At 51.0% G+C, this 27,230-nt stretch overlaps 1 protein-coding gene across 5 annotated transcripts in view; it reads right to left on the reverse strand.

Moving 5' to 3' along the window:
• Window positions 1-816: 816 nt before the first annotated feature.
• The window catches only part of Kazn (kazrin, periplakin interacting protein), a 1,072,553-nt gene continuing 1,046,139 nt past the window's right edge, over window positions 817-27,230 (reverse strand). For all 5 annotated transcript variants that reach the window (XM_004850318.4, XM_021262832.2, XM_013074311.3 and 2 more), the window contains 7 exons: window positions 25,606-25,811; window positions 25,185-25,303; window positions 19,514-19,745; window positions 18,285-18,386; window positions 17,772-17,938; window positions 5,237-5,351; window positions 817-3,657 (listed from right to left, as the gene is read on the reverse strand). In XM_004850318.4, coding sequence (XP_004850375.1) covers window positions 3,493-3,657; window positions 5,237-5,351; window positions 17,772-17,938; window positions 18,285-18,386; window positions 19,514-19,745; window positions 25,185-25,303; window positions 25,606-25,811 — 1,106 coding nt within the window. In that variant the 3' untranslated portion in view covers window positions 817-3,492. The remainder of the gene's footprint in view (window positions 3,658-5,236; window positions 5,352-17,771; window positions 17,939-18,284; window positions 18,387-19,513; window positions 19,746-25,184; window positions 25,304-25,605; window positions 25,812-27,230) is intronic.

Below are 27,230 nucleotides of genomic sequence, written 5' to 3' on the forward strand. Positions count from 1 at the left end.
TCTAGGATGTTCCCTAGAGGCTCCTGTGTATAGAGACAGGGTTTGTGGAAGGTGATTGGATATGGCGGTGCTGCACTCATCCGTGGGTTCATCGTGGGTGAGTTTGTAGCTGCCTGGCTGTTAGTAGGTGCCTTTGAAGGGTCTGTTCTTTTTTTTTTTTTTTTGGTACCAGGGATCGAACTCAGGCCCTTGTACTTGTGAGGCAGGCGGCAGAACCACTGAGCTAAATCCCTGGCCCTGAAGGGTCTGTTCTTGCCCCCCACCTCTGCTTTTTCTGTTACTGATGTGTGGTCCCCGGATCTGCAGCATCTGCTGGGAGCCCATGAGAAATGCTGGCACTCAGGCTGACCCCAGAGCCCTCTCGGCATCTGTACCAACAAAGATGTCACACACGACAGTCAGAGCTGCATTGAGCTGGGATCTGGGATCCACCCAAAGGTCCATTCTGGCTGTGCACATGCACCTGTCCTTGGAGGAGGGACAGAAGCGGACATCGGGGCTGGTGACGTGTTGGATCCCCTCCCCTGACTGCGGGTCCCAGGACAGGAGACTGCATCTTTCCCAGCCTGACAGGGCACTCACATTCCAGTTTATGTGGCACCACCTGGCCTGGTGAGTGAGCGCTGAATGGCAGGACAGGGAGAGAGGGGTGAGAATGGGATGGGGTGGCAGACGGGTTCAAGTCTCTGCCTGGGGCTTCTGAGCTTGATGGAGCAGGGTGAGCCCCTCCACCTTTCCACCCTCCGTATCGCCAACCATAAAGTGGGTTCGTAGCCTGTCGAAGAGGCTTCTGGGAAACTGAATGAGACAGGTACACACAGTCACCAGTAGTGTTTATTGTTACAGTGTTAACATTCCCTTGGGGGAGACTTTTGGGGCCACAGCTGCCAACCTCATCTCTGTTCAGACAGCTCACTTCCTGCGCAGCCGCAGAGTTGCCTCACGGGCTGACTGAGGGTAGTAGTTCTAGGTCCAGAAGTCTCCATCTCCGGGGTTCCTGTCTCTTGCCACTCCTGGGGAAGACCCTGCTGGAGCCTGACACTCAGAAGTGATGGACCAGAGCACACACTGGCTTCTTGGGAAGGGGCCTGGGCTGGGGAGGACTCTGAGGCCACTGTAGCGTGTGCTGAAGTTGTGTCTGCCAAGATCCAGCCCTGCTGGGTGAGCTGACCCTGTTCGAGGCCCCTCCAGCCCCCTGCACTCATGGTTCCATGGCAGCTCTACAGCCTGGTCTGATGCACCCGTGCTGACAGGTGTGTGGGGGAGGGCCCTGGACAAAGGGCTGTTCTGCAACATCAGGTCAGAAAGCGCAGAGCCCCCCAGGAGGGTGGCTTGTGGTGCTCTGGCCCCTGTTTCCAGCAGCACTGTGGGGTTCCCTCCCTGCCCTGGCTCCCCTTCCAGGGCATAGCACAGCAGCTTCCAGAGCAGCTCATCTGCAGGATCCCAGGTTTGGAGGCCTTGTGACTACTTCAGTGTGGATGGGACGTGGCAGGTCGCCGTCCTGTGTCACTGCTCTGCCAGTCTTTGCTGACCAGCTACCTCGAGTGTCTGCTGAGTCTCCAGCCCCGGCTCCCCCTGCCCACTGTGGAGCAGAGAGGTAGGGTTAACCAAGCTCACCCCCGATTCCTTTACTACACAGCCTGTCCTCGTGGTCGTGCTGAACTCCAGACCCTTGCTGGTTGCCAGGGATGGCAGCCCTTTTCCTTGAGGGTGCCTCGCCACCATCGCTGGGTCCCCAGATGCATTTGAGGTCACTGGTGTTGCCCCAGGCCTGCTGGCCACCTGCTACAAGTGTTGTGGGCGATGCCATTGACCCAGTGGTGCGTGGTCCGCTTGCCTGTCTTGCACCCAGCAGGGTCTTGTCCTGGACAGATGCCAGCGTCGTCCCCAGCAGTGTGGGTGAATGTTGCTTTCAAAGCCTCAACTCTGCATTCAGCCTCCTTTCTTCCTTCCTGGCCAACCCTGCAGGTGTCACCGCTTCCAAGCCAGGCTCCTGGGTCCCAGGTCACCCACTGGGTGGCGTAGGAGTGACAGTGGCACCCGGTGAGAAAGAATTCTCTGTCCTCTCCGGGCTGCAAGCCTTGGAGCTTCAGAAAGCCGTGTACCACAGGATATCAGACCCGCCCCCGGAACTTGGAGCCTCTGCAGAGCCAGGTCACGTACGGGAATCACCCTGGTCCCGGCACCCTGCCTACCAGCTGGGCACTTGATTTCAGGTAGTGGAAAACCTGTGCTTCATGAAGGTCACCGAGGAGCTGCCAATGGTCTCTGGTAGGGGTCGAGGTCACAGGTTAAGGTCACGGGTCAAGGTAACCAGGGCTCCTCTCCTCGTAGGGGAGAGACAGACTCTCTGCAGTCTTCCTTCAGGTCCGGGGCAGATAGCCTCAGAGGAAGTGGAGCGTCTTGGCTCTGGCCAAGGACCTGCCCGGGACCAGTGTGTGCAGACTGTGTGTCCTGTCCTGATTGTCACTTGACAGATGGGCGGCCAGCCAGCTCAGGCCTGCACACTGGGTCCCTGGTCCTTAGGGCTGCACTCATGAGAATCCCATCTCATGTGGGGCCAAGCCGGGGCTCGGCAATCTGGATGCCACTCCTTCCTCCTCCCTTTGCAGAACTGGAGACACCAGGGCAGGGCTGGTTCTCTGCTGTGAGGGGAAGTGTCCCACACCCCACCGCGCCCCAAATGCCCCACTGCCCCCAAGAAGAGAAGTAGGTTACAGATGTTAGCACGTGTTAATCCTCACGGTGGCTCCAGGAGAGTGAGGCACAGAGATGTGAGGCCACAGGAGAGAAGCAAACAGCAGAACAGTGGCGGGCAAGAAAAGGGCTGCAGGTTCTTGCCACACCACCCCGAGACCTACCCCGTGGGACCTGTACCTCAGGGTGACAGGGATACCACAGCAAGGGGCTGTCAGCAATGGCGAGCCTTTCTTGTCCTGGATGCCAAGCTCACCCCACACCGGGGCAGTTGTCACTGGCTGAACTTGGTGGCCTGGCTCCTTTGTCACAGTGACAGGAGGTGGGGAATGTTGCTGCCACGCCCCACCTGCCCATCCATCACTTGCCCCTTGGGGACAATGACAAACAGCTCCTCAACATATCTGTCCCCCTGAGACACAGATGATCAGCCCGCCAGCTTCACCTCACAGCGAGTTGGTGACCCTAGTCAGACCCCAGTTCCAGGAGGCTGCAGCAAGGTGCCATTGCAGATGTCTCTTCCTGCCGCCTGCTGCCCCCGTGCAGGTGCTGTCCATGTGCTGGCCGCTGGGCTGCTCAGAGTCCCGCTGCTGCCCTAGCAAGGGGCCCTGGGGACCTGTGGACCCCTTTCCATCTTGGCAGCTGCATGACACCCCAGGAGGGACCACACACCCCGAGACACTGCCTCGCCTGTCTCCGTCCCAGCAGGCCCAGCCTCAGCCTGAGGTTGCCTGGACATGGGGCCGGCTTGGGGCCACTGGGCTGCTGTTCCTCGGCCTCTCTGTGTTGGGTCCCTTACACATTGGTGACCTCCAGGCCGTTGCAGCCTTCCAGGCAGCCCTGCTCTGGCCTGGTCTGGGGGTCATCATCTCCGCAGTCCTCGTTCTGAAGTGAGCCATAGTCGTCATGGAAATCAAGGTCTTTGCTGCTGAAACCCCGTCCTATCTTCCCCAGGGGCAGCTGAGAATGAGAGGAATGAAACAGAAGGACAGGAAGAAGAGAGATAAGAATTGAGTGGCTGAGATCTGTGAAATGTGCTGTGTGACCTCAAGTGGCTCCCTTAACCTCTCTGCGCTCCTCTTCTTAGTAAGAGAACGCCACTGCTGAGGGAGATGGAGAGGATTTGGTGAACTAACTTTAGGAGAGACTTCGTTCCCAGCTGGTAGGGAGCATGGTCAGGATGATGGCGGGCGGGGTGTGTGTGTGTGTGTGTGTGTGTGTGTGTGTGTGTGTCTGCGCTCTGGGTCCTGAGGGAATATTCCTGCACTCCTGCTATGGAGAAGGGTTTAGGGTTTGGAAACTTGGAGATTGGCATTTGGGTTCCTGCTTTGCCACTTGGAGCTGTGTGACTTTGAACAAGTCACCTCCCCTCTCTGAGCCTCCATTTTCTCAGGTACAAAATGGGAAAAGTAGCTGGGGGCAGTGGCACTTGTGATCCCAGTGCACTGGGAGGCTGAGGCAGGAGGATTGCAAATTGAAGCCCAGCCTGGGCAACTTAGTGAGACACTATTTCAGAATCAAAATTTTAAAAGGCTAGGGATATAGCTCTGTGTGAAGGCCCTGAGCTCAATCCTTAATATCACTTCATCCTCGAAAAGAGGAAAGGTAAGAGCCTGCCCTGGGTTGTTGTGAAGAGCAGAAATCCCACCTGCAGGGCACCGGGTGCCCGGGGCAGGCACTGGTGCACAGGATGTGCTCACCACAAAACCTCTGCATGGTCATGGAAGGGCTGTGGGATGATTTCTTTGCTTGGCTGACTTTCTTTTTAGATAAGTGTTTTTCCACTTAAAAAAACAAATGTTGCCCCCAAAGAGGCTGGTAGCTTTTCCCTAGTCCCATGGCTCTGCCTGCGGCACGTGTGGGTCTGTGGGGTCAGAGGGACAGTGAGGTGTTTACATGTTCGCCCTTTTGGGGGTGATGTTGCCTCCACTGCATGCGGGTCCTGAGGGTGCAGGTGGGGTCCTCCACCCACCCACCCATCTGCCCCACTGGGCCCCGGCCTTGCTCAGCAGTGCTGTGGGCCGGAACACTTGAGTGACCTTGTCCCACCCTCTGTGTCTGATGCATCTGTTTAGGGTCAGGCCCCAGACATGTGTCCTTCTGCTGTTGGGTTTGGTCACAGTGGGCTCAGCCCTATGGTCGGACCCATCCCTGGAGTTCAAAATTGAAGTTGGTGGTTCCCAGAGTTTGAGGGTCTCTGGATCCCTTCAGTGCCCCAACCCTGGGAGTTGCTTCAGGAAGCAGGGGAGGCCCCAGGATCTGCAGCAGCCCTGGTGACTCCGACACAGCAGCTGAGACCTGGGCTCCAAGGGACAGGACTCTAAGCCTGAGGGGACGTGGGCCAACAGCCATGGCATCATTCGGCTCCTGTGGCAGAGGCACCCAGAGCTGAGCTATCTCCCAGATGTCCCTGTGAGCTGGCCCTCTGTCCACCTTCACAGGCCAACCAAGGAACCTTGGGGAGAGAACATTCGGGCCCCAGGGCAGCACAGCCTCTACCAGGGAATAGGTCTCCGGCACACTGCATTCAGTCACTCACCCGGCCAGCCTTGTACTTGAGGCCCCCGCTGTTCTCCTCCTTGCCTGCCCGGGTGACACTGGAGGCCCTTCGGGAAGGGGTCCCAAAGCGCTCGGCCTCCCGGGTGCCTGTGGAGCTGGGGACACACGAATTTCAGTCAGTAGTGGAGGTTCAGCCACCTGCTGCCGCCCCGACACTGCGGACTCCCACCTGCAGGTGGCAGTGACATTGTGCTGAGCCCTGCTGGGTGCCTTGTGGGAGCTCAGCAATTTATACACATGGTCCTTGCTGTGGGCCAGGACATGGGATTGCCAGCCCTGCTCACAGATAGGAAGAGGAGGCACAGGGAGGGTGAGCAGTTTGCCCAAAATCACACAGCTGCTGGTGGCAGCAGAGCCCAGATCCGAGCTTGAGACTCCACAGTCTTGTCCCTGACTCTGGTGTGCTGTAAACCTTATTGGGAAAGCAAGACTGGATAGGAGAAGCCCCACATTGTAGACAATTCTGCTGTGTTGTGCACAGCAGCAGGAACAGTCCTCAGCTCCGAATTTGAAATGTGTGTCCCCCACCTCGCCTGGTGCCCGAAGTCCCCCCATCATGCCCTCCCATGTAAGACAGTGTTGATGACATCTGTTCACATAGGGTCTGGCCAAACATAGCTCATGGGCTGATGGCTGACTGCTTCTGTGAATAAAGTTTTATTTATTTACAAAGCTGTGTCCATCTGTTGATGTGTAGTCAATGGCTGCTTTGAAACCATGGCTCCCAAATCCTGACCTATCTCTTGCCTGACCTTTTACAGAAGTTTGTCAACCCCTGTGTTGAACATTGGCCTTGGGGAGAAAGAAGCCAAGGGTCCATGAAGGGCAGAGACGGGGCTGGGGGTTGGGGCGAGAAGCTGGGAGTCCTGAACCCAAGCCCTTCCACCCGCCTCCTTTCTCTTTTCAATTTTGGGAAAACCACAAAAATCCCAAGGGCTCCAGGCCATCTTTCTTTGACAGCAGGGCTACACCCTGTGATGACAGAGAGCCTTCTGCACTCTCACCAGTCTTAACCCCAAGCCTTCTCTGTCCACTTCTCTGGTGCCTGGGGCCAAGCAGGGGTGGTGGAGGGCCTGGGCCTGGCTCCCTGGCTGTGTGGCCTGAAGCATGTCATTTCCTGTCTCTAAAGCTGATTTCTGTGTGTTCCCAGGGGACATTGTAGGGCATCCATGCTGGGAAGTCAGGTGAAGGTTAGTTAGAAAGTGCACTGGAGTTCAGTGCTCAGCCATTACTCACAATAAAAATACTGCATTTTCACATTAGGGGCAGAATAGAGGATGCAGAAACAGCCCTAGCTATCTGATGTTTGACAAAAGGGCCAAAACTTACACTAGAGGAAAGAGTGCCTCTTTAACAAATGGTGCTGGGAAAACTGGCTGCTTGCAGAAGATTGAAACTAGATCCATATATCTCACCAAGTACTAAACTAAAACAAAAATGGATCAAAGATCTAAGTGTTAAAGCAATAACACTTAATTTGCTGGAAGATAAAATAGGTAAAGCTCTCAAAGACAAAGGTGTAGGCAAAGTACTTTCTGAATAGTATCCAGTTTATAAAAAATAGCATCAAGAACCAACAAATAGGATCACATCAAATTCTACATAGCAAAGGAAACAACCAACAGTGAAGAGACAATTTACAGAATGGGAAAAAAATTTTGCCAGCTATTCCTCAGACAGAGGACTAATATTTAGAATATATAAAGAACTTAAAAAATTAGACACCCCTAAAAAATAAAAGGCCCAATTAAAAAATGGGCAAGTAAAATGAACAGACACTTCTCAGAAGAAGAAATGCAAATGGCCAGTAAATACATAAAAACTGTTCAATGTCTCTGGCCATTAGAGAAATGCAAATGAAAACAACACTGAGATTCCATCTCACTCCAGAAAGAATAGTCATCATCAAGAAATCAATAACAAATGGTGGTAAGGCTGCAGGGGAAAAGGCATCTTTCCTTCTTCTTCTTTTTTTTTTTGGTACCGGTGATCAAACTCGGGTCCTTGTGCTTGTGAGGCAGGCACCAGAACCGCTGAGCTAAATCCCCAGTCCTGCATCTTTCCTTCTTAATTGTTGGAGGGAAGGCAAACTGGTATAACCACTATGGAAATCAGTATGAAGATTCCTCAGAAAACTAAAACTAGGATTTCCATTTGATCCAGTTACTTGTCTTCTTGAAAGAGTTAGACATCCTATTACAGTGATACTGGATACCCATGTTTATAGTAGCACAACTCATAATAGCTAAATCTTGAAAGCAGCCTGCATACCTATCAACAGATGAAGGGATAAAGAACTGTGATATTTATACATCATGGAGGATAAAGAAGGATAAACTTGAGTCATTTGTGGGAAAATGGGTTCACCTTGAGACGATAATGTTAATTGAAGTAAATCAGATACACAGTCTTAAACACTGCATGGTTTCTTTTATATGAGAAGCCCAAATTATAAATAAAGAGCAAAACAGAGATCCTAGTGAGAGGCCCACATGGAGGAGGGCTGCATGGGGGCATGCAGATCCCAGCCAGGGCCCCACCCGGAAAAGAGCTACAAGACACACAAGCAACAGCCAGAGGCCCACCCAGATTCCATCAGTAAATGTGTGTTGACCCCAGCCAGAAGCCTGCTCAGACACCAGTGAGAGGTGCACAGCCGCCAGCCAAAGGCCCTCCCAGAAAACAGCTACACAAGGGGGCAGGCCCCAGCCAGAGGAATGCCTAGATACCATCCCAAGTGTGCACAGGTCCCAGCCAGAACCCCACCAGGACAACAGGGCAGTGCAGGGATCCAGAAGGCCACCACTCTGAACCCAGGAATTGGTGCAGTAGTAAGCAGCAGAAAAAAGGCCTCTTGGTGGCTTGCTGAGAATTGAAGACCACTGAGCAAGCAAAAAGTCACCTCAAAAAAGGTGCAGCAGGCTGCATCTGTTGAAATAAGAAGACATGTAAACAAGTCTCAAAACCAGACTTCCAGATCACCTAAGGTAACCCCAAAGGACAAGGAGATGGAACACTGATACTCAACCACCTGGACTCCCTGAACTGGCAATGAAAGAGGATCTGGAAAAATGAAATAAAAAATAATTTCTCAGATAACAACAGAGGTTGTGTCCATAGTGCAACAAATGATTAATAACTCTAGAGCAGACACAGATTAAAAAAAATAGAGGAGCTGAGGAACATGATGGAATCCCAAGATAGGAAACAAATGGAATCCATAAAGCAGATGCAAACAGATATCCAGGAGATTAAAAGTTCCACTGATAGTTTACAGAGCAGAATGACACAATGTGAGGACAGAATATCAGATATAGAAGACAGGATTACAATTAGTGACCAGGAAAAGAAAAATTTCTTAAAAACAATAAGGGACCACAAGAAACCAATCCAGCAGTTGCTAGATGATGCAAAGAAGAATAACATAAAACTGATTGGACTCAATGAAGAAACAGAAGAGAGTGCAAATGACATAAAAAAATGTTCATAGATGTAATGGCAGAAAACATCCCAAGCAGGGGAAAAGAACTTGACATACAGATAAGTGAAGCACATAGGACTCCAACTAGCCATGATAAAAAACAAAAATCCACACCTAGGCATATAAATTCCAGAAACCCAACAGAAGAACAAAATTCTACAAGCAGTTAGAGAAAAGAAACAAATCACATACAAAGGAAAGCCCATCAGAATCACAGAAGACTTCTCAACACAAACCCTCGAGGCAAGAAGAGCCTGTAGTGATGTATTTCAAGTCCTAAAAGAAAACAACCTCCAACCCAGATTGATGTACCCCGCAAAACTATCTTTTAAAATTGATGGTGAAATAAGATACTTTCATGACAAAGAGCACCTGAGGAACTTCATGAATACCAAACCAGCACTCCAAAAAATTTAAACAATATCCTAGGAAAAGACAATGAGGATCACAACCACAGGAAGCCCAGTAGAATGAATCCATCAGGCATGATAAGACATTAAATACAAAGGGGGAGAATCCAACAAAAAGAAAAAGTCCTGACAAGGATAAGTCAATACATATCAGTTATCATCATCAATGTTAATAGTCTCAGTTCACCAATCAAAAGAAATGGACTGGCAGAATGGGTCAAGAAGCAAGATCCAACAAAATGGCTGCATACCAGAAACACACCTAATTAAAAAAGAAACTCATAGACTGAAAACTAAAGGGTGGAAAACAATATTCCCTGTGACAGGAACCCACAAAAAAGCAGGAGTAGCTATCCTCTTTGCAGATCAAATGGATTTCAAACAAACAAAAATTAAGAGAGACAAAGAAGGACATTACATCCTTGTAAAGGAAACAATCCAAGAAGAGATGACAATCATAAAATATATATGCACCAAATACTAGTGCAACCAACTATATAAAGCTATAAATGAACACGAAAAATCAAATAAGCAGTAATACAATAGTACACCACTATCACAAATAGATAGATCAACTAGACAAAAAGTAAACAATGAAATAGTAGAACTCAATCAAACTCTTGAACAAATGAACTTAACAGATGTTTACAGAGTGTTCCACCCAAGAAAATCAGAATACATGTTCTTTTCGGCTGCACATTTATTGTTTTCCAAAATAACCCACATAATTCCTCATAGAACATATTTAAGTAAGTGCAAAGGAATTGAAGTTATCCCCTGTATATTTTCAGACCATAGTGCAATGAAATTGGAGATCAATAGCAATAAAAACTGCAAGAATTTCATAAACACATGGAAATTGAACAACACACTTCTGAATAATCAATGTGTCATGGAGGAAATTGAAGATATCAGATAGTTTCTATAATTAAACGACAATGCCAATACAACATATTGGAATCTATGGGACACAATGAAAGCAGTCTTACGAGGGACATTCATAGAAGTGAATACTCGTATTAGGAAAACAGAGCAAGCTCAAATAAATGATCTGATGCTGAACCTCAAGCTTCTAGAAAAAGAAGAGCAGGACAAATGTAAAGCTCATACAAGGGAGGAAATTATAAAGATCAGAGCAGAAATTGATGCAATGGAGACTAAGAGAACAATACAAAAAATCAACTAAGCAAAGAGTTGATTCTTTGAAAGAATAAACAAGATTGACAAACCCTTAGCCAACTTTATTTAAAAAATGGAAAGAAAAGACCCAAATTCATGCAATTAGGATGAAAAGGGTGAAAATACAACTGACCCAGCAGAAATCCAGAGGACCATCAATACCTAATTTGAGAACCTATATGCCAATAAGATGGAAAACACAGAAGAAATGGACAGATTCCTAGATACATATGAATTACAAACATTGAACAAAGAAGACTTAAAAATTTTAAATAACCCAATATCAATCAATGAAATTGAAAATGTAATTAAAAACCTACCAATGAAGAAAAGCTTGGGTCCTGATGCCTTCACTGCTGAATTCTATAATACATTTAGAGAAGAACTATTGCCACTACTGTTTAAACTCTTCAATGAAATTGAAAGGGAAGCAATACTCCCAAATTCATTCCTGGAAGCAAGCATCACCTTGATCCCCAAAGCAGAAAAAGACCCCATAGAAAAAGAGAACTATAGGACAATCTCACTAATGTTGCATAACATAGATGCAAAAACCCTCAATAAGATACTGGCAAACAGAATGCAGATCATCAAGAAGATCCTGACCAAGTGGGATTCATCCCAGGGATGCATGGATGGTTCCAATCAATAAATGTTAATACACTATATTAATAGAGCCAAGGACAAAAACCATATGATCATCTCAATAGATGCAGAAAAAGCATTCAACAAAATCCAAAACACATTCATGATAAAAACCCTACAGAAAATTGGAATAGATGGTCTCTATTTCTATCTGATAAAAGCCATCTATGAAAAACCAACAGCCAACATCATACTAAATGGTCAAAAACTAAAATCCTTCACACTAAAATCAGGAACAAGACAAGGATATTCACTATCACCATTCCTGTTCAATATAGTTTTGGATCACTTCTCAACCTTTTGGCTAAGATCAAGTGCAATATAATTTTTGGAAACATTAGCCACAGCAATTAGACAAGAAAAAGAAATAAAAGGAATGAAGATATTTCCTATATTTCCAAAGAAGTTAAATTGTCATTATTTGCAGATGACATGATACTCTATATAGAAGATCCCAAGAACTCCACCAAAAGTCTTCTAGACTTAATAACCAAATTCAGGTGAGTAGCTGGATATAAGATCAACACACAAAAATCAATAGCTTTCCTGTACATGAGCAACAGACTCACTGAAAGAGGAACTGGAGAAACAACTCCCTTTACAAAAGCATCCCAAAAAAGAAATACCTATAAATTAACCTAATGAAAGAAATCAAAGACCTCTTCTCTGAAAACTATAGCACCCTGAAAAAAAATATCAAAGAGGATATCCTTTGCTCCTTGGTAGGAAAAGCCAATATAGTGAGAATGGCCACACTTCCAAAACTGCTATATAGATTCAATGCAATCCCAATTGAAATTCCAGCAGCATACTTCACAGACCTTGAGAAAACAATCCAAAAATTCACTTGGAATAAGAAGAGACCTAGAATAGCAAAAGCAATTCTAGGCAACAAAGACAAAATAGAGGGTATCACAATCCCCAACTTGAAACTATACTGCAGAGCTACTGTGATAAAAACAGCATGATACTGGTAAAGAAACAGACCCAAGGACTAGTGGAATAGATTAGAAGATGCAGAAACAACTCCAGACACACTCAGCCATCTCATCTTCGACAAAGTATCCAAATACCCTCACTGGAGGAAAGATAGCTTCTTTAATAAATGGTGCTGGAAAAATTGGGCTTTAACTTGCCAAAGATTAAAACTAGACCTATATCTCTCACCATACACTAAACTAAAATCAAAATGGATTAAAGATGTAAGTATTAAAACAGAAACACTAAACCAGCTGGAACAGAGGTTAGGTAGAACTCTTAAAGACACTGGGGTAGGAAAAGATTCAATGAACCAAACCTCAATTGCATGTGAACTAGCACAAGCAATCAACAAGTGGGATCTCTTCACGTTAAAAAGCTTCTGCACAGCAAGAGAAACCACCAACAGCAGGAAGAGACAACTCACAGTGTGGGAAAAAATTTTTACCAGCTGTTCCTCAGAACAAGGTCTACTATCTAGAACATATAAAGAATTTTAAAAAATCAGACCTCCCAAGTTTAGAGACCCAATTCAAAAATGGGCATCTGAAATGAACAGGCATAGAAGTAAAAACAGCAAATAAACATGAAAAAATGTTCAACATCACTGGCCATTCGAGAGATGCAAATGAAAACAATGCTGAGATTCCATCTCACCCCAGAAAGAATGGCTGCTATCAAGAAATCAACCAATAACAAATACTGGCAGAGCTTTGGGAAAAAAGGAACCCTTCTCCACTGTTGGTGGGAGTGTAGACTGGTCCAACCACTGTGGAAATCGGTATGGAGATACCTCAAAGAACTAGGACTGGAAGTCCCATTTGACCTAGATATTTCCCTGCTGGGTATCTTTCCAAAAGAATTAAAAGAATCATACCACAGTGATATATGTGCATCCATGTTCATAGCAGCACAGTTTGTAATAGCTAAAGCTTGGAAACAGCCCAATTGCCCATCCACTGGTAACTGGATAAAGAAAATGTGTGTGTGGTTTTTAAAAATAAACTGGAGTACTACTCAGCCATAAAGAATGAGAAATTAGAGACATAGCTAAATAGATGCACATCGAGGCGGTACTCTTAAGTGAAATGAATAGGACAGACATGTGTAAATACCAAATAGTTTTTCTGGTATGAGAAACTGAAAGTGTAAATAAGGATCAAAAGGCATAATAGATATTGTGAAATAGGAAAAAAAGGTACAAAGGGAAAAGGGAAGTGGGAGGGATTCGAGAAAGGAAAGAAGGGAATGGAATTAATATGAGAAAATGAAAAAATGGAAAGAAAGTCTTTGTAAATAGGGAGGGGTGGAGGGGTTAAAGGGAGGGCAGGGGAATGGGGAGAAAATAAAAACTAACATAGAGTATGTAAAGGTACAACTTTCCAATGATGCATGTCATTATATTGTATACTTAATATGTACCAATAAAATTAATTTTAAAAAAAGAAAGTTAACAAGTGGGGGATTTAGCTCAGTGGTGCTGTGCCTGCCTTAAACACAAGGTCCTGAGTTCAATCCCTGGTACCAAGAAAGAAAAGAAAAGAAAAGAAAATTAAATAAATAAAGAGCAAAATAAAAGATAGATGATAGGAAATAGGGAGACAGCTTTTGCAAATGAGAAAGGGACCGAGATGGAGGGAGTGGGGAAGGAGGGGGAGAGGAGATGTAAAAAGAATTATGGTGTGTTACATACAAATAAATGGTGAATGTGTGAGTGCGTGTAACTGGTCATGGTCCTCCAGTACTGGTCTGTGTGGCTCCACAGCTTCAGCTATGGAGTCTGATTGGGTCCTACCCTGTGGTTCAGCGGCAGTGTTGAATGGCATAATGGTAACCCACCTCCAGTAGTGGGAGGCTGACCAAGCAGGGGATTACCCCTGCTCTTTAGCCAAAATACACCTAAGCTCCCTCGAGAGACATGGCAAGGCAGACACCTGTGTGGTCTTCTTTGGGGGCTCTCATCCTTTGTCTGTTGTGCCACTGTTCAAGGGCACTATATACACCATGGGTAACAACCATAGTAAACCCGCACTCCTAGATTGAATGGTCAAAAATTCTAAGAAGGGATTTAGTGAGGAATATGGAGTTAAGACTGAAGCCTGCAAGGTTGCAGACCCTCTTCAAAAACAGATTGGCCACAGTTTAGTGCAGGGTGGCCCCCTCATAGAACCCTGGATGTTCAGAGTGTGTGCAGTCTGGAAAGTTGTTACTGACAAACCAGGCTACCTTGATCAGTTCCCCTATATTGATTCTTGGCAAGAGGTTGCCCAGACCCTACCCCTCTGAGTCTGATTCTGTGTTGGTAGGGAGGGATGGAGTCAGGTATTTGTAGCCCAAAGTACTGGCCATCTCTCCAAGACCTGGAAAAAGCCAATTTATCAGGGCCCACCAGAAGACTTTCAGCCACCACTTTATCTCCATGAGCCACCATTTGCACCTCTACAGCTGGCTCCTGCTCTTCCTGAAAGCCCACCACATTGAAACTCCCCACCACCAGCCCCACCTGCTAGTCTGCCTGCCAACTCACCATCTGTCCAATCAGATAGTCCATTTCTGAAATCCTCAACAAGCCCATCTCCATTTCTTGCCAGCCCTCGTCTTTATCCACCTCTCCCAGCTCTGGCCTCCAGTCCCTCCACCACCCTGATTAGCAACAAGATTGTTTTTCCCGAGACACCTCTTGTCAGGCGTCTGCGGTTGGCTCAATTCCCAGCTGTTCAACTGCTGGTCTGTGAGACCTGACCTCTGTCCCGGATCCTGGACAACAGCACTGTTCAGCCTGGACCTGCTATTCTCTACTACCAGCCCTTCACCACAGCTGAACTTCTGAACTGGAAACAACATACTCCATCATACTCTGAGAAGCCCCAGGCTCTCGTTGATCTCATGGAGTCTGTTTTCCAGATCTACTCGCCCAGCTGGGATGACTGCCGCCAGTTATTTTGCACTCTGTTTAACACTGAAGAGAGGCATAGAATTATCAGTGAGGCCAGAAAGTACCTCCAAGGTCTGGCCCCCATTGGCCAAGATCCAGCAGACTGGGCCAAGGAGATGGTTCCTGAGACAAGGCCACAATGGGACTTTCACACTACAGGGGGACAAGGGGCCCTCGCAAGATACCGCGAGGCCATCCTACAATGAGTCTGTGCAGCTGCCAAAAAGCCAACTAACATATCCATGACTGCTTCTGTGTTGCAGAAGCCAGATGAGTTGCCTGGTGACTTCTACGACTGACTCTTCGAGGCATTCAGCATCTTCACACCCTTTGACCTGGAGGCTCCTGAAAACCAACACATGGCCAATGCTGCTTTTGGGGCCCAATCCACTTCTGACATCCACTACAAACTCCAAAAGCTTGAGGGGTTTGCTGGCATGAATGCTACCTAGCTGCTTGAGGTTGGCACAAAGGTCTTTGCTAACTGAGACCCTGAGGTCCAACAGGAGGCAGAAAGAGCCTAAACTGTGACCCTGTAGCTACTAGTGATCTCCTATGAGGCTACACCTATATAGGGGCATCAAAGGGGGAAAATGATAGAGAAGTGCTACACAGTAAGACAGGCCCTTGCCTTGCCTCCATTTTTTTCCCACAGAGTGTTTTGTTTTGGAAATGTAAGTTTGTGCTGCTGGGCTCCAGCCCAATGTATCAAAACAAGTTTGTGCTTGTTTGAACTCTGTGACCTTTCAGGAATGTTCTGTTAAGCTCCACCCTCTCTCAGGAATGTTCTGTAACTCTGCCCCCCTGCTTCATTGAGCATATTCACCTACACTGTAGATCCCTATATAAGGAGGCTCTCATTTCTGGTAGAGTGCTCAGGCTCTACCAGGACAGAAGGGCCATCCTATGTGTCCCCACTGGAACCTTCCCTCACCCATTGGCCCCAGACAGGCCCAAGCACAGCTGTGGGACCCTGACTGCTAGGTTTCATCAGCTCCTCGAGGCCTGCTAAGGTTTAGCTCAAGCCGCCCTCATGGCTCAGAATGTTTGAAACCTGTCCCACATCTCATGGCCCCAGCCGGAAGGTCAGGAAAAGTGAAGGATCCAAGAAGAAAAGCCTTTCTCTGGATTGACTGACCAGCTTGCCGAGTAAGAGTCTTGTCAAATTTTGCTCTCCTTAGGAAGGACCTTAAAATGCAAAATGGGCTGATCCCTGGGCTCTGCCAGCTCTTGCGGGTCCTGCAGGTCTGATGGGGCCCAGGAATCTGCACTGGCAAGAGGCTGGTGATTCTGTTGCGAGGTCTCACCTGCCGACTGGGAGGGGATCCCTGGACAGCAGGACCTGCCAAACACAGTGCTCCCAAGCTGCTGCTTCCCACCCTGTGACACCAGGAGTGGCCCTGCTGTCCCCCAAGGCCACATGTGTTCTGGGGGTTCAGGGATCAGTCCTGAGTCAGCCAGCCCCAGGTGCAAATCTGGGCTGTGTCTGCACTGTGGACAAACCTTTAGGGAGACCGACCAGGACACAGCACAGACAGACGACTAAAGGCAGGAGCGAGCGCAGCTATTACTACAACTTAGCAGATATCAGACACATCCTTAGAAGATATCAAATGCATTAATTATAGGATTAATTGCATGCCGACAAATGAGCTAACCTCGATGAAATGGACAAATTCCTAGAAAGCTTGTCAATTACTGAGACTGACTCAAAAGAAATAGACAATCTAAATAAATCCCTAACAAGTAAAGAGATTGAATTAGTAATCAAAACACTTCCCACAAAGAAAACCCTCGAAGCAGATGGCTTCACTGGTGAATTCTACCAAATGTCTAAAAAGAATAATGAACACCAGGCTTGCCAACTCTTCCAAAAAAACAGAAGAGGAGAGGACACATCCCAACTTATCCTAGGGGGCTGGTTCTGCCCTGATACTAAAATCAGGCAAAAACATCACAAGAAAACTGTAGATCAGTATCCCTTACAAATACAAATGCAAAAATCCTTGTAAAATACTAGCAAACGTGATGAGTGTGGTGACATAAGCCTGTAACCCCAGCACTATAGGAGGCTGAAGCAGGAGGATCCCAAGTTTGAGTCCAGCCTGGACACTTTAACAAGACCCCGTCTCAAAAACAAATTTAAAAAAGGGCTGGGGATGTAGCTCAGTGCAAGCGCCCTTGGTTCAATTCCTAGTATCATAAATAAATAAATACTAGCAAAACAAATCCAGCGACATAGAATAAGGATGAAACACTATGATCAAGTGAGATTTATCCCAGAAATGCTGATTCAACATATGAAAGTCAATCAGTGTAATGCACCATATTCATAGAATGAAAGACCTGGTCTCTACCACTTGCTGGCTGGGTGACCGTGGGCACAAGGCAGGGCCACTTAGAGCAGAGTTCTCATGGGTAAGGGAGGGGTGGTGTTGCTGGCCTCGCAATGTCGGGAGGAAGCACTCTGCCCAGCAAGCACTCAGTAACCCCAGCGTCCTTGCAGGGAGGGGAGCCCCTGGGCAGGAGGGCCTGGGGTGTCAGGGTTCACTCCGGTACTTCTCCAGGTACGGAGGCCGAGGCAGATGTGCTTCTGTGTCTGCCCCGCGGGGCCGTGAGCACCATTAGAAGCCCCTCCTGGCTCTGTCCTCTGTGCCCTCCTGGCAGGACCATCTCACCCTGTGGGGCGGCACCCTAGTCCCCTGCTGGAATCCCGCCCTCCTTGCCTCTCCTTCTCCCCAGCGGGGCTCGCTCTTCCGCACCATTTGGGCACATGCTTAAGGCCGCATGCGCTCCCCTTCCTCCTTTACGGGGGCTCTCTGAGCCTCAGCCCCCCCCCCCTTGTGGCACTAGGCCAGGAGGGATCCTGAGGGCCAGGCGCGCTCACCTGGCCGGGTGGAAGACGGCGCTCATCTCCTCCGCCAAGTGCCTGCGCAGGATGTGCTTCCCGCTGGGGATACCCAGGGCGGCTGCCATGGCCTCTGCGTTGAACGTGGGCTCCAGCACCAGCACAGCACCGTGCACGCCGCTGTTGGTTAGGTTGTCTGCGTACTCCTGAGGGGAGAGCAGGAGCTGAGCAGCCTGGGGACCAGGATCCAGGTGGGGACCTGGCCCCAGCAGTAAGGCTTGGCCCCCTGGACCAGCTCAGAGCCACAGGCAGGGGCCTCTCGTGACCCACAGCTTTGACCCAGCAGGCGCCTGGTATCTGTGGGGGGAGGGTGCAATTGGGTCTCGCCCCTGCCTGCTCAGGAAGGTGAGTGGGGCTGGCCTGGTGTCCCCCTCCATGACAAGAGCGTCTGGTCAGGGAGCTGGTGCAGGAGTGAGCCCCAGCTCCCACAGGCGGCAGTGTGTACACACATCTGCATAGGGCGCCCCTGTAGAGGGGCAGGGTCACCCTCACCTTCAGGTCGATGTCGCGCACCCACTTGAGCACCCGCTGGTTGGTCCAGACCACGGGGTCCGTGTTCTGCATCTCGCAGCGTGCCCGGCGCTCCTGGAGGGCCTTGGGGAAGACAGGGGTCAGCTGGGGTGGGGGCACAGAGGTCGCATGAGGGGCGAGGTCCACAGAGAATAAGGGGCCTCAGCCTGCCTGGGGAGTAGGCCGTTGTCCCCAGCTGCTTGTGCCACTTAATCCCGTTGTCTCCATTCTGGGAAATGGGGATACCCTGCTTCCTGGGTTGGGGGAGCCCCACAGTGCCACCTGGTTCTGTATCCCCATGTACGTGGCCTCTGGGCTCACCATATGGGATGGGCTGGGTGATGTTGGGCCCACTCTGTGGGGGCCAGGCTCCTGGGGTCTGCCAGCCCTCTCGGCATCGAGGGGCATCGCAGTGTAAGACATCACCCATGGGCACCACAGGGGTCACCCAATGCCCACTCCTGCTGCCCCAGGGTCCACCTGGACTGAGTGCTCAATGGAGATGCCAGCCTACTCAGCCCAGGGCCTTGACCACAGTGACGGTCACAACCATCCACACCTGCTCCTCTGTCAGACTGTGGCTCAGGGCCAGGTCCTCGTCCCCTCCCTGTTCCCAGGGCCCTGCGCTGGGTGTGAGGGTGGTGAAGACTCGCACAGTCCTTGTCTCCCTCTCCTGACCCTGTGCTCCAGCGTCACTCTAGGAAGCCATCGGGACCCAGACCCCAGGACCAGCGACTGAGGGTCTCTTCCCTTGGGACATGGAGGAGGCATTCAGGGTGGCCCCATGGAGCCAAGGCCGGGTGGGCAGAACTCCAAATGGAGGGACACTCAGAGTCTGGACTCTTTACCACAACCCACGGTCCCTGGTCACTCTCCCGCCTCGAGCCTCCCGTGCCCAGGGACCTGTGCTCTGGTCTCCGCCCCTGCCCCATTCTCTCCGTGGATCGCCTTTCCTCTGTAGTCCTCTACAGATCCCTGGAGGCCCTCTCCAGGCCTCAGCTCGGCCTCTGAGCTGGGCAGCCCCTCCCCCTGTTCTCTGGCATCTTCTCTGGGTTTCTGTGAACCTGGGCTTCCCACCCTGGGCCCGGCCTGCCAGATAAGTGGATGTCAGAAGGAGGAAGGGAGGAAGGAAGAGATGGGCAGGCAGGGGCATGGATGACAGATGGCTGGGTGGACAGAGGGGTGCGTGGATGACGCCGCACAGGCCTCACCTCCCTGCTGAAGTTGACTTGGTAGAGCAGCTCGATGCCCAGCAGGATGCTGACCTGGTGGAACTTCTTGGACACATTCAGGTGCTTCTCTAGGTCCCGCTTCATCAGGGAGTTCAGCATCCGCCCGTCCACCAGGTGGTTGTGGAAGGCCTGGGAGTACTGTGACAGGCCGAGGTCGTTCAGCCAGGCCTTAGCCACCCAGTGATGGTCCAGCTCGGCAGCTTTGCACAGGCTGGGGGAGACAGCCAGAGAGGAGCGGGTAGGAAGGGGGCCACACAGGGATGGTGGAAAGGGTGCACAGGTGAGGAGAGGGCCAGGATGAAGGAGTGGGGAGGACAGAGAAGGCCATAGAGGCAGATGACAGGGATGGGGCAGACAGGCAGGGATGGGGAGAGAGTGGGCAGAGATAAGAGACAGAGACCCACAGAACAGACCGGGATCAGCAGAGGGAAACGAAAGAACAGGGACAAGTGACCGTGTGTGGGCACTGCAGAGAGCCAGAGGGACAAAGACAGAGAGCAGAAGGGATGCAAGCAGCACCTCTGGGACCTCTGTGCCCTGCCCACCCCTCACCTCCCCGCAGGCTCCCACGGGGCTGTAGCCTGGCCCACCTGATGGGCACCCGTCGCCCACCCCTCCACTGTGTTCTGTCCACTTTCCAGGTTGGAGGCCTTGATGAGAGGCATTGGTCACGGAGGGTTTCAATGCGCTTGCAAGGAGGGGACTGAGTCTCAAGTCCCCCACAGACAAGGAGGCCCGGAAGAGCACGTGGTGCACTGCAGGGTCAGGATGAAAACCCGAGCTTTACTTATTCACAGTCCTCTCTCGCCGCCTCCCTGCCACATCCAGACTGCTCCAGGTCCTGCCCAGACAGTGTGCCAGTGGCACAGCATGGGTGCACAGCGGACGCTTTTCAAATGGGTTCAGTGCAGGCTCTGCCTGGTGCAGCAGTCCCTCGGCTGTCATTCCCGAGCTCGCCACACGGTGGCAGCCTTGCAGGAGGAACGAGGTCCGCTGCATCCCAACAGCAGAGGGGTGCTGAAAAATAACCTGAGCACTGCTGGATAAGCAGTCTCCAAGTGGCAGCCAAGACAGGACACGGGGATCATTAGGTGCAAGGGAAAGCACTTAATAGGTTCACAGGGGGTCGCTGTCTGCCTTCCTGATTGCTGGCTGTTCCTCCCCACTTCACCCTACTGATGCCCGCTGAGCACCTCCGAGCCCCGAGCTCCGTGTGGACGCTGCCAGAAATGGGCTGGTCTCCCCCACGTGCCTCCTCTGTGGGCGATCCCCAGCCCCGGACTCTGGATTTCATCTGTGAGGACCCCAAGGACCCGACTCTCCTGTCCTGTGAGCCTCTGAGCTCCTTGCCTCTTCTGGGCCCGCTTTCCTCTCCCAGCTTCTGACTGACCACCCTGTGCAGCCCCGGAGCCACCTGCCTCTCGCTCCCCTGCCCACCCCTGCCCTTATGCAGAGCCCTCAAGTCAGCGCATCTCTCTCCTCCCCTCTGGTCCCAGCCCCACTCCAGGACCACGTTAGTGTGGATCCTGTAGCTCCTCCAACCCCCGCCCACTTCTGCACCAGCCACCCGGTCCACGTTCCCCTTGACCGCTACAGGGTCCTTTAAACTGTCAATCAGAGCTGGCCGCAGTGGCTTCTATTGCATTAGGAATCTAATTTGGGTCAGGCACAGAAGCACACACCTGTAATCCCAGCACTCAGGAGGCTGAGGCAGGGGGATCACTGCAAGTTTGAGGCCAGCCTGGGCTACATATTGAGACCTTGTCTCAAATAAACAAACAAACAATCAGAAAATAAACAAACCCACTCATCCGATCTCATCACTCCCAGCATGGCAATAAAATCCAAAGTCCGAGTGGCCTGCAGGGTGCAGCCTGCATAGCCCGCACCAACTGCCCCCTGTCACTCTACACTCAGACTGGGGAGGGACTGCAATGGTTCTGGGGTGTGCTAAGCTCCTTGCCTCTGTCTGTCCTGCTCCTTGCAGCCCTGCCGTTGCACCCTCTGCCCCTTCCTCCATATCTGACCTCTCCTCTCTCTGTCCAAAGCTACCCCCACCCCAATCCTGCTGTTCAATCCCTAATTCCCTCAAAGCATTAAATCAAACACTGCACTTGTGTGTGTGTGTGTGTTTGTTTTGAGACAGGATCTCACTATGCAGTTGAAACTGGCCTCGAACTCATGGTGATCCTCCTGCCTCGGCCTCTAGAATGCTGGTACTATAGGTGTGTGCCACCTCACCTGGTGCACATTGCATTGAAAAGTGAATGGATCCACCCCCAGTTGATTTTCTCTTGCTCCCCTAGGGTACCGGGGCTATGGTCACTGCTGTGGGTGGCAGAGCTGGACACATAGCGGGCACTTGCTGGACACCTAGGAAAATGGCTAAGGGAAGTGAGGCTGCTGGCTCCCTCTCCCCTGCCTGGGCCCTCCCAGAGCCTGCAGGGCACCCTAGTGGCCTGTCCCCTGGCCTGCTCTGCCCCTACCCACCCTCTTTGCGCTGACTCCTGCAGACAGCTGGGTGCCTGAGCACAGGAAGCTGTGTAGGGTTCCACCCTGATCCTGGGGTCCCTATCCTGCCCCTGCCCTGTTGTGGTTAACCTGGCCTGCTGCCTCCCTAGAGTGTCAGGCCCTGGAGGGCAGGATCTGGGGACAGTGTGTCGGGTACCCCCCCCCCCTTCCAGCTCAGTCTAAGCTCACAGTGTCCGACCTGTAGCCAACTGGTGGGGATGGAGCAGGGCTGGGGGAGCAGGGAACTAGAAGCTTCCAGCCCAGGACAAGCTTCCTGCAGGCCCCACAGGTCCTGGGGCCTGGGGCTGACCCCTCCCTGCCCTCTGGAGTGGCCCAGCCTGTGGCAAGGAATCCCCATGACTGACACTCATGGCCCTCTGAATCCAGTGTCAGGGGCTGAGGTTGCCTCTGATGGAAGCCAGATCAGCTTCCTCTCCTTGAAGAAGAGGGGAGATCTGGATGCAGGGAGGGCCGGCTGGTGGGTGGGGGTGGGGACCTCACTAACCAGTTGAGAGGGAGGCCACTTATCATCTGAATACCCATCTGTGTACCCACTGTGAGTGTGTGCATGAGCTTCAAAACAGCTCTCTTTTCGAAAAGCTGTTCCCGGGGCCTCTGGGCTGAGACACTGAACCAGCTGTTGGTTTACGCTGCGGCAAGAGCCCGAGTTAAGTCAAATGGTGAGGCTTGGAAAGTGATGGAAACCCTGTATAAAATTTGTCACTGTCCCCTCCCCAAATTGGGGTCAGATTCGACCTTGCAGCCTGAGAACAGGCAGGGTACAGATTCCATCTGGGTCACTGGCCAGCTGGGTCTGTCACCCTGAGCTCATTGATCTTGCACCTCTGGGCCTCAGTTTCCCTCTCTGTAAAATGGGGAGTCTACTGCTTGCCTCATGGAGGTGCAGGGACTGAGATCGCGCTTGTCAGACCCTTCACATGGGGCCTGGGATCCACCGAGTGCTCTATAAAGGCTCAGTCGCCCTTGATTTCAGCACCAGGGTAATGAGGCAGAACAGGAAGCAGTGACCTTGAGGTCAGAGGTTTCGCAGCATGATGTATGTGTGAGTCCTCTGCATCCTGCTCCCCATCATGAGGATGAGGTGAGAACATCTGCCCAGCACTGAAGTTGTGTTCACAAAGGGACGGGTGAGGATTGGCAAGGGCCTGGTGGGTCTGGCTCTCAGGATTTTGTAGGTCAGGGAACCGGGCACAGAGAGGCCAGCATGGTTCCCACTCCACACAGGTGCCTGTGTTGGAAATACTCTCAAAGAGGGCTCACTTGGGCTCTCACCCCAAGCCCAGGGCCTATGGGAAGTTTGTGGGTGGGCCAGGGGGTTGGACAGTGCACACTTACCAGGTCTGCATACTCCTCCTGGAGAAGGTATCAAAAGCTTTCATTGGGTTCTCAAAGAAGTCATGACCCTCAAAATTTAAAAACTATTCTCCTAGCTTAAGCCCCCTCACAGGTGGGAAAACTGAGTCCCAGAGCAGGCAAGGTCCCCTGGCAAGTCAGAGACAGCCAGATTTCCACATGAAACAGAAAATCCAAACTGAGGCCTCTCCCCCAGGGGTCCTGGGGTGTCCAGTGTTGGGGCTCCACCCTCCTGGGGATGGGTCCACCCGTCCCTGGACACCATGGACTCTGGGTTCCAGGGGGTTCTCAGGTCAGTACTGCTGTGGTTGAAAGCTTGCCCCCGAATTCCACTGCTGGAGCCCTGGCCCTCTTAGAGATCTTGTTTGGCGGTGGGGCCTTTGGGTGGGATCAGGGTTACCTGAGGTCATGAGGATCTCTCTCCCTCTCTCCCCTCTCCCCACCACCTCCCTGCCAAGTGAGGACATGGGGACAGGCAGGAAGTAAAGAGAACCCCACCTCTGACCGTGCAGGCTTCTGATCTTAGACTCCCAGCCCCAGAATCGTGAGAAATAAATGTTGGTTGTTTAAGCCTAGGTCAGTGGCATTTTGTTACAGCTGCAGGAGCAGACTAAGGCAGCCGCATTTCAGGGGACCTCGGGCAGTGGACATGGTCCCCCAAATTTCTTGAGAGCAGAAGCAGAATGTCCTGCCTGGTTCACTGAATGAACGCAGGCACCTCTGGGTGTGGGTCAGGGGCAAGAGGAATTTCCAATCCGGGTAATGGAGCCTCAGGGAGTGGGGATGGAAGGTTAGGAGGTGGGGTGGGGTGGTGCTGTGGGATCCTGGGGGGGGAGCCCAGAGGGGGTCCTCCTGGTCCTGCCACACCCCCACCCCATCCCCCAGCCCCTGCCTTGACCCTAGGCTGGTTGGCCAGCGCCCCGATCAGCAAATGGACCTGATTCCTTCCTGACTTGCTGGAATTGCTCCCCAGCTTTCTGAGTGTGTCTTGTCTCAGCATTTCCTGCCTCTCCTGGTCACATGGCTTTGGTTTCCCTGCTTTCAACTGGTCTGATTCTCCACCCCCAACCCCTTCTTTCTTTAATCCATGAAGCTACTTCAGCAAATAATCGCACACACCACCAGGTTTGATTAATTAACTGCACGAAAATGATGGGAAGCCAGTGAAGGAGATAATTATGCAAAGCAGAAAGTGTCAGCTTTACAAAGCTGGGTCCCCCTCGAAAGCTGTGGACAGTGTGGCGGTTGGTGGGGGTGCTCCATCCCTCTCCCAGGAGCTGCTTGGGGAATGAGGGGCTTGGTCTGTGAGGAGGAAGCCCTGTGGGGATACAGCCCCACGAGGAAGGACCTTAGGGGAAAGGGCCTCCAGCCAGCCAGCCCCCAGTGAGCTGCTGAGAGGACCCCCCTCCCCGCCTGACCCTCTGCACTCGGCATCCAATGAGCTCTGTCCTGCCTGTTTCCGCTGCTCTGCCCCTTCCTGGGAGCAGTCAGAGTTCAGTTTTGGGACCCTTTCCTCATTCCAGGATGGCAAGAGCTGGGGTACAGGTGGGTGTAGGTGGATCTGGCTGCCCGAGGAGGTGAAGGAGTTCTGGGGGGCACTGATTCCCTACCCCCACCTCTGTACAGGGTTGGGGGTGTCATGGGCATTTTGGGCACTCCAGTGTGTCATATGGGGCCCGTTGTCCCCCACTCACCCAGCTGTGCTACACAGAGCCCTGGGACCTTCCTTGTGTCTCCTCCCTGGGCTCCGGGGGGCCCAGCTCACCTCCTGCCTGCCTCAGCGTCTCGGTAGTCCTCGATGGCCAGGCGGAGCTTGCGCCGGTGCAGGGAACTGCACACACCCAGGCCCAGCTCCAGGTCCTCGTCGCTCAGGCTCAGCAGCACCTGCTCCAGGAGGGGGGACGCACTTGTGATTCTCCTGCCTCAGCCTCCCAGAGTGCTGGGATGGCAGGAATGTGCTGCCACACCCAGCAAGTTTGCCCCATTTTGGACTAGGCAATGGAGGCTCTGTGCCTTGCTAGGGAAACAGTGCTCTGGCAGAACTCTGGAGCCCAAACACAGACCCACTGGCTCCAGACCTGCTCTTCCTCCTCCCCCCGGTGGAGTGGATGGGGGACAGGCCAGCTCCCGGGAGGGTGGGGCCCACAGGACACCCAGGGTGTGTCCCACCGGCTGGAGCTGCCTACCTTCCCGCTCTTCACGTTCTCTGCACAGGCCTTGACGTACATGGGCATGGCCATGACCACCTCCAGCCAGGCCTGGACGGTGCTGGCCTTCCAGTGGGACATGGGTGTGGTCCTGACCAGCTCCACATGCTGCAGCCGGTCCAGCTGCTCCTCTCCCTCTGACAGGCCAAGGCTGTGCCTTGTGGGGCTGCACTGGCTGTCTGAGTCTGCAACACACAACCATGCACAGCCATGCTGCGGGGACCAGGAGGTGGGCGGGTCCCCACGCCCCCAAACAGATCACAGTGGCTTTGGTTTGTTTCAGGTTGCACCCCTCCCTTATCACAAAAGTAATCTTTACCTCTGCAAAGAAAAGATGCTAAACTTACTCCAGAGAGAAATGGAAATAAAGCAGACATGAGACTGTTCTCGCCACCCAGGACAGCAGCTGGGCGTGGTCAGTTAAATACTCTTTGGGAGACACAATCACCCATGCTTGCAAACACACAGCCCCACAGCCTTTCATGGCATGCTCTCGTCTGGGATGCGTTTCTGTCACCAGGACGGTGGAGGATGTCGTCCATCTCAATAGAGATCTCCACTGTGGTGGTGGCACGAGGCATGGGAAGGACGCGCTGTGATTTATTTTGCCTGCCTCCTATTGATGGGCACTGGGGATGTTTCCAATTTCTCACTATCATAAACATGGCGGTGGAAGTCATTTTTGGGCAGCTGGGTGCTTCATTTTCTTGGGATAAATGGGGCCCAGCTCCACTCCTTAACTCTGAAGCTGGTTCCTGAAATGGCCCTCATGGGCAGGAAAAAAATGAGAGATTTCTCCACCATTTCCGACTCCTTCACAATCAGCTTGGCTGCACTGACATCCAGTGAATAGGCAAAGTTCAAGTTCCACAGATCCAGCCCAGGGAAAAAAGACTCTCTCTAAAACAGGGTTAAGTAAAGACCCAAACAGATGCAATACAACGAGAAATGACAAGCGTTAAAAATCAGCCTGATTAGAAACAACCCTGCCAAAATCCTACATAGTGATCTAATTATAATGACCCATTATGATGATCTAAAAAAATGCTTATCCATCAGTACAAATAGAGCATAGAGTTAAAACAGGGGTAATAAGTTCACACCAAGTGTTTATGGTTAGTTACTGAGTTTGGGAGCTGGGGAGAATAAGGTTATTTTCTTCTTGCTATATTTCGTTATTACCAAAGTAGCATATATACATATATAGTTTGTTTGTTTATTTATTTGTTTTTGTTTTTTGTCTTGCTAGGTATTCCAAGCTGGCCTTGAACTCACTATGTAGGCCAGGCTAGCTTGAAACATCAGGTGATCCTCCTGCCTCAGCTTCCTGAGTGCTGGGATTATAAGTGTACACCACCACTCCTGGTCATGCATTTTACTAAAACTTCAAAAAAATTAAACTAGAAAGCAATAATAGTTATCAATGGGAGCTTATTTGAATAGATAATGTTCTGTTCATAGTTAGAATTCATGCAATTAATTTAAAAATTATAGGAGAAGTGTTTTGACCTTGGCCAATGTCCAAAGTTGATTGCTGAGTGGAAAAGGAAAGTTCAAGGTAATCCCAACTACATTTTAAAAATATATGTATAGGGCTGGAGATT

Source organism: Heterocephalus glaber, unplaced genomic scaffold (genome assembly GCF_053883595.1).
Source record: "Heterocephalus glaber isolate CG9 unplaced genomic scaffold, H.glaber_assembly_v1.0 deba00001452, whole genome shotgun sequence".
NCBI classification, from domain to species: Eukaryota; Metazoa; Chordata; class Mammalia; order Rodentia; family Bathyergidae; genus Heterocephalus; species Heterocephalus glaber.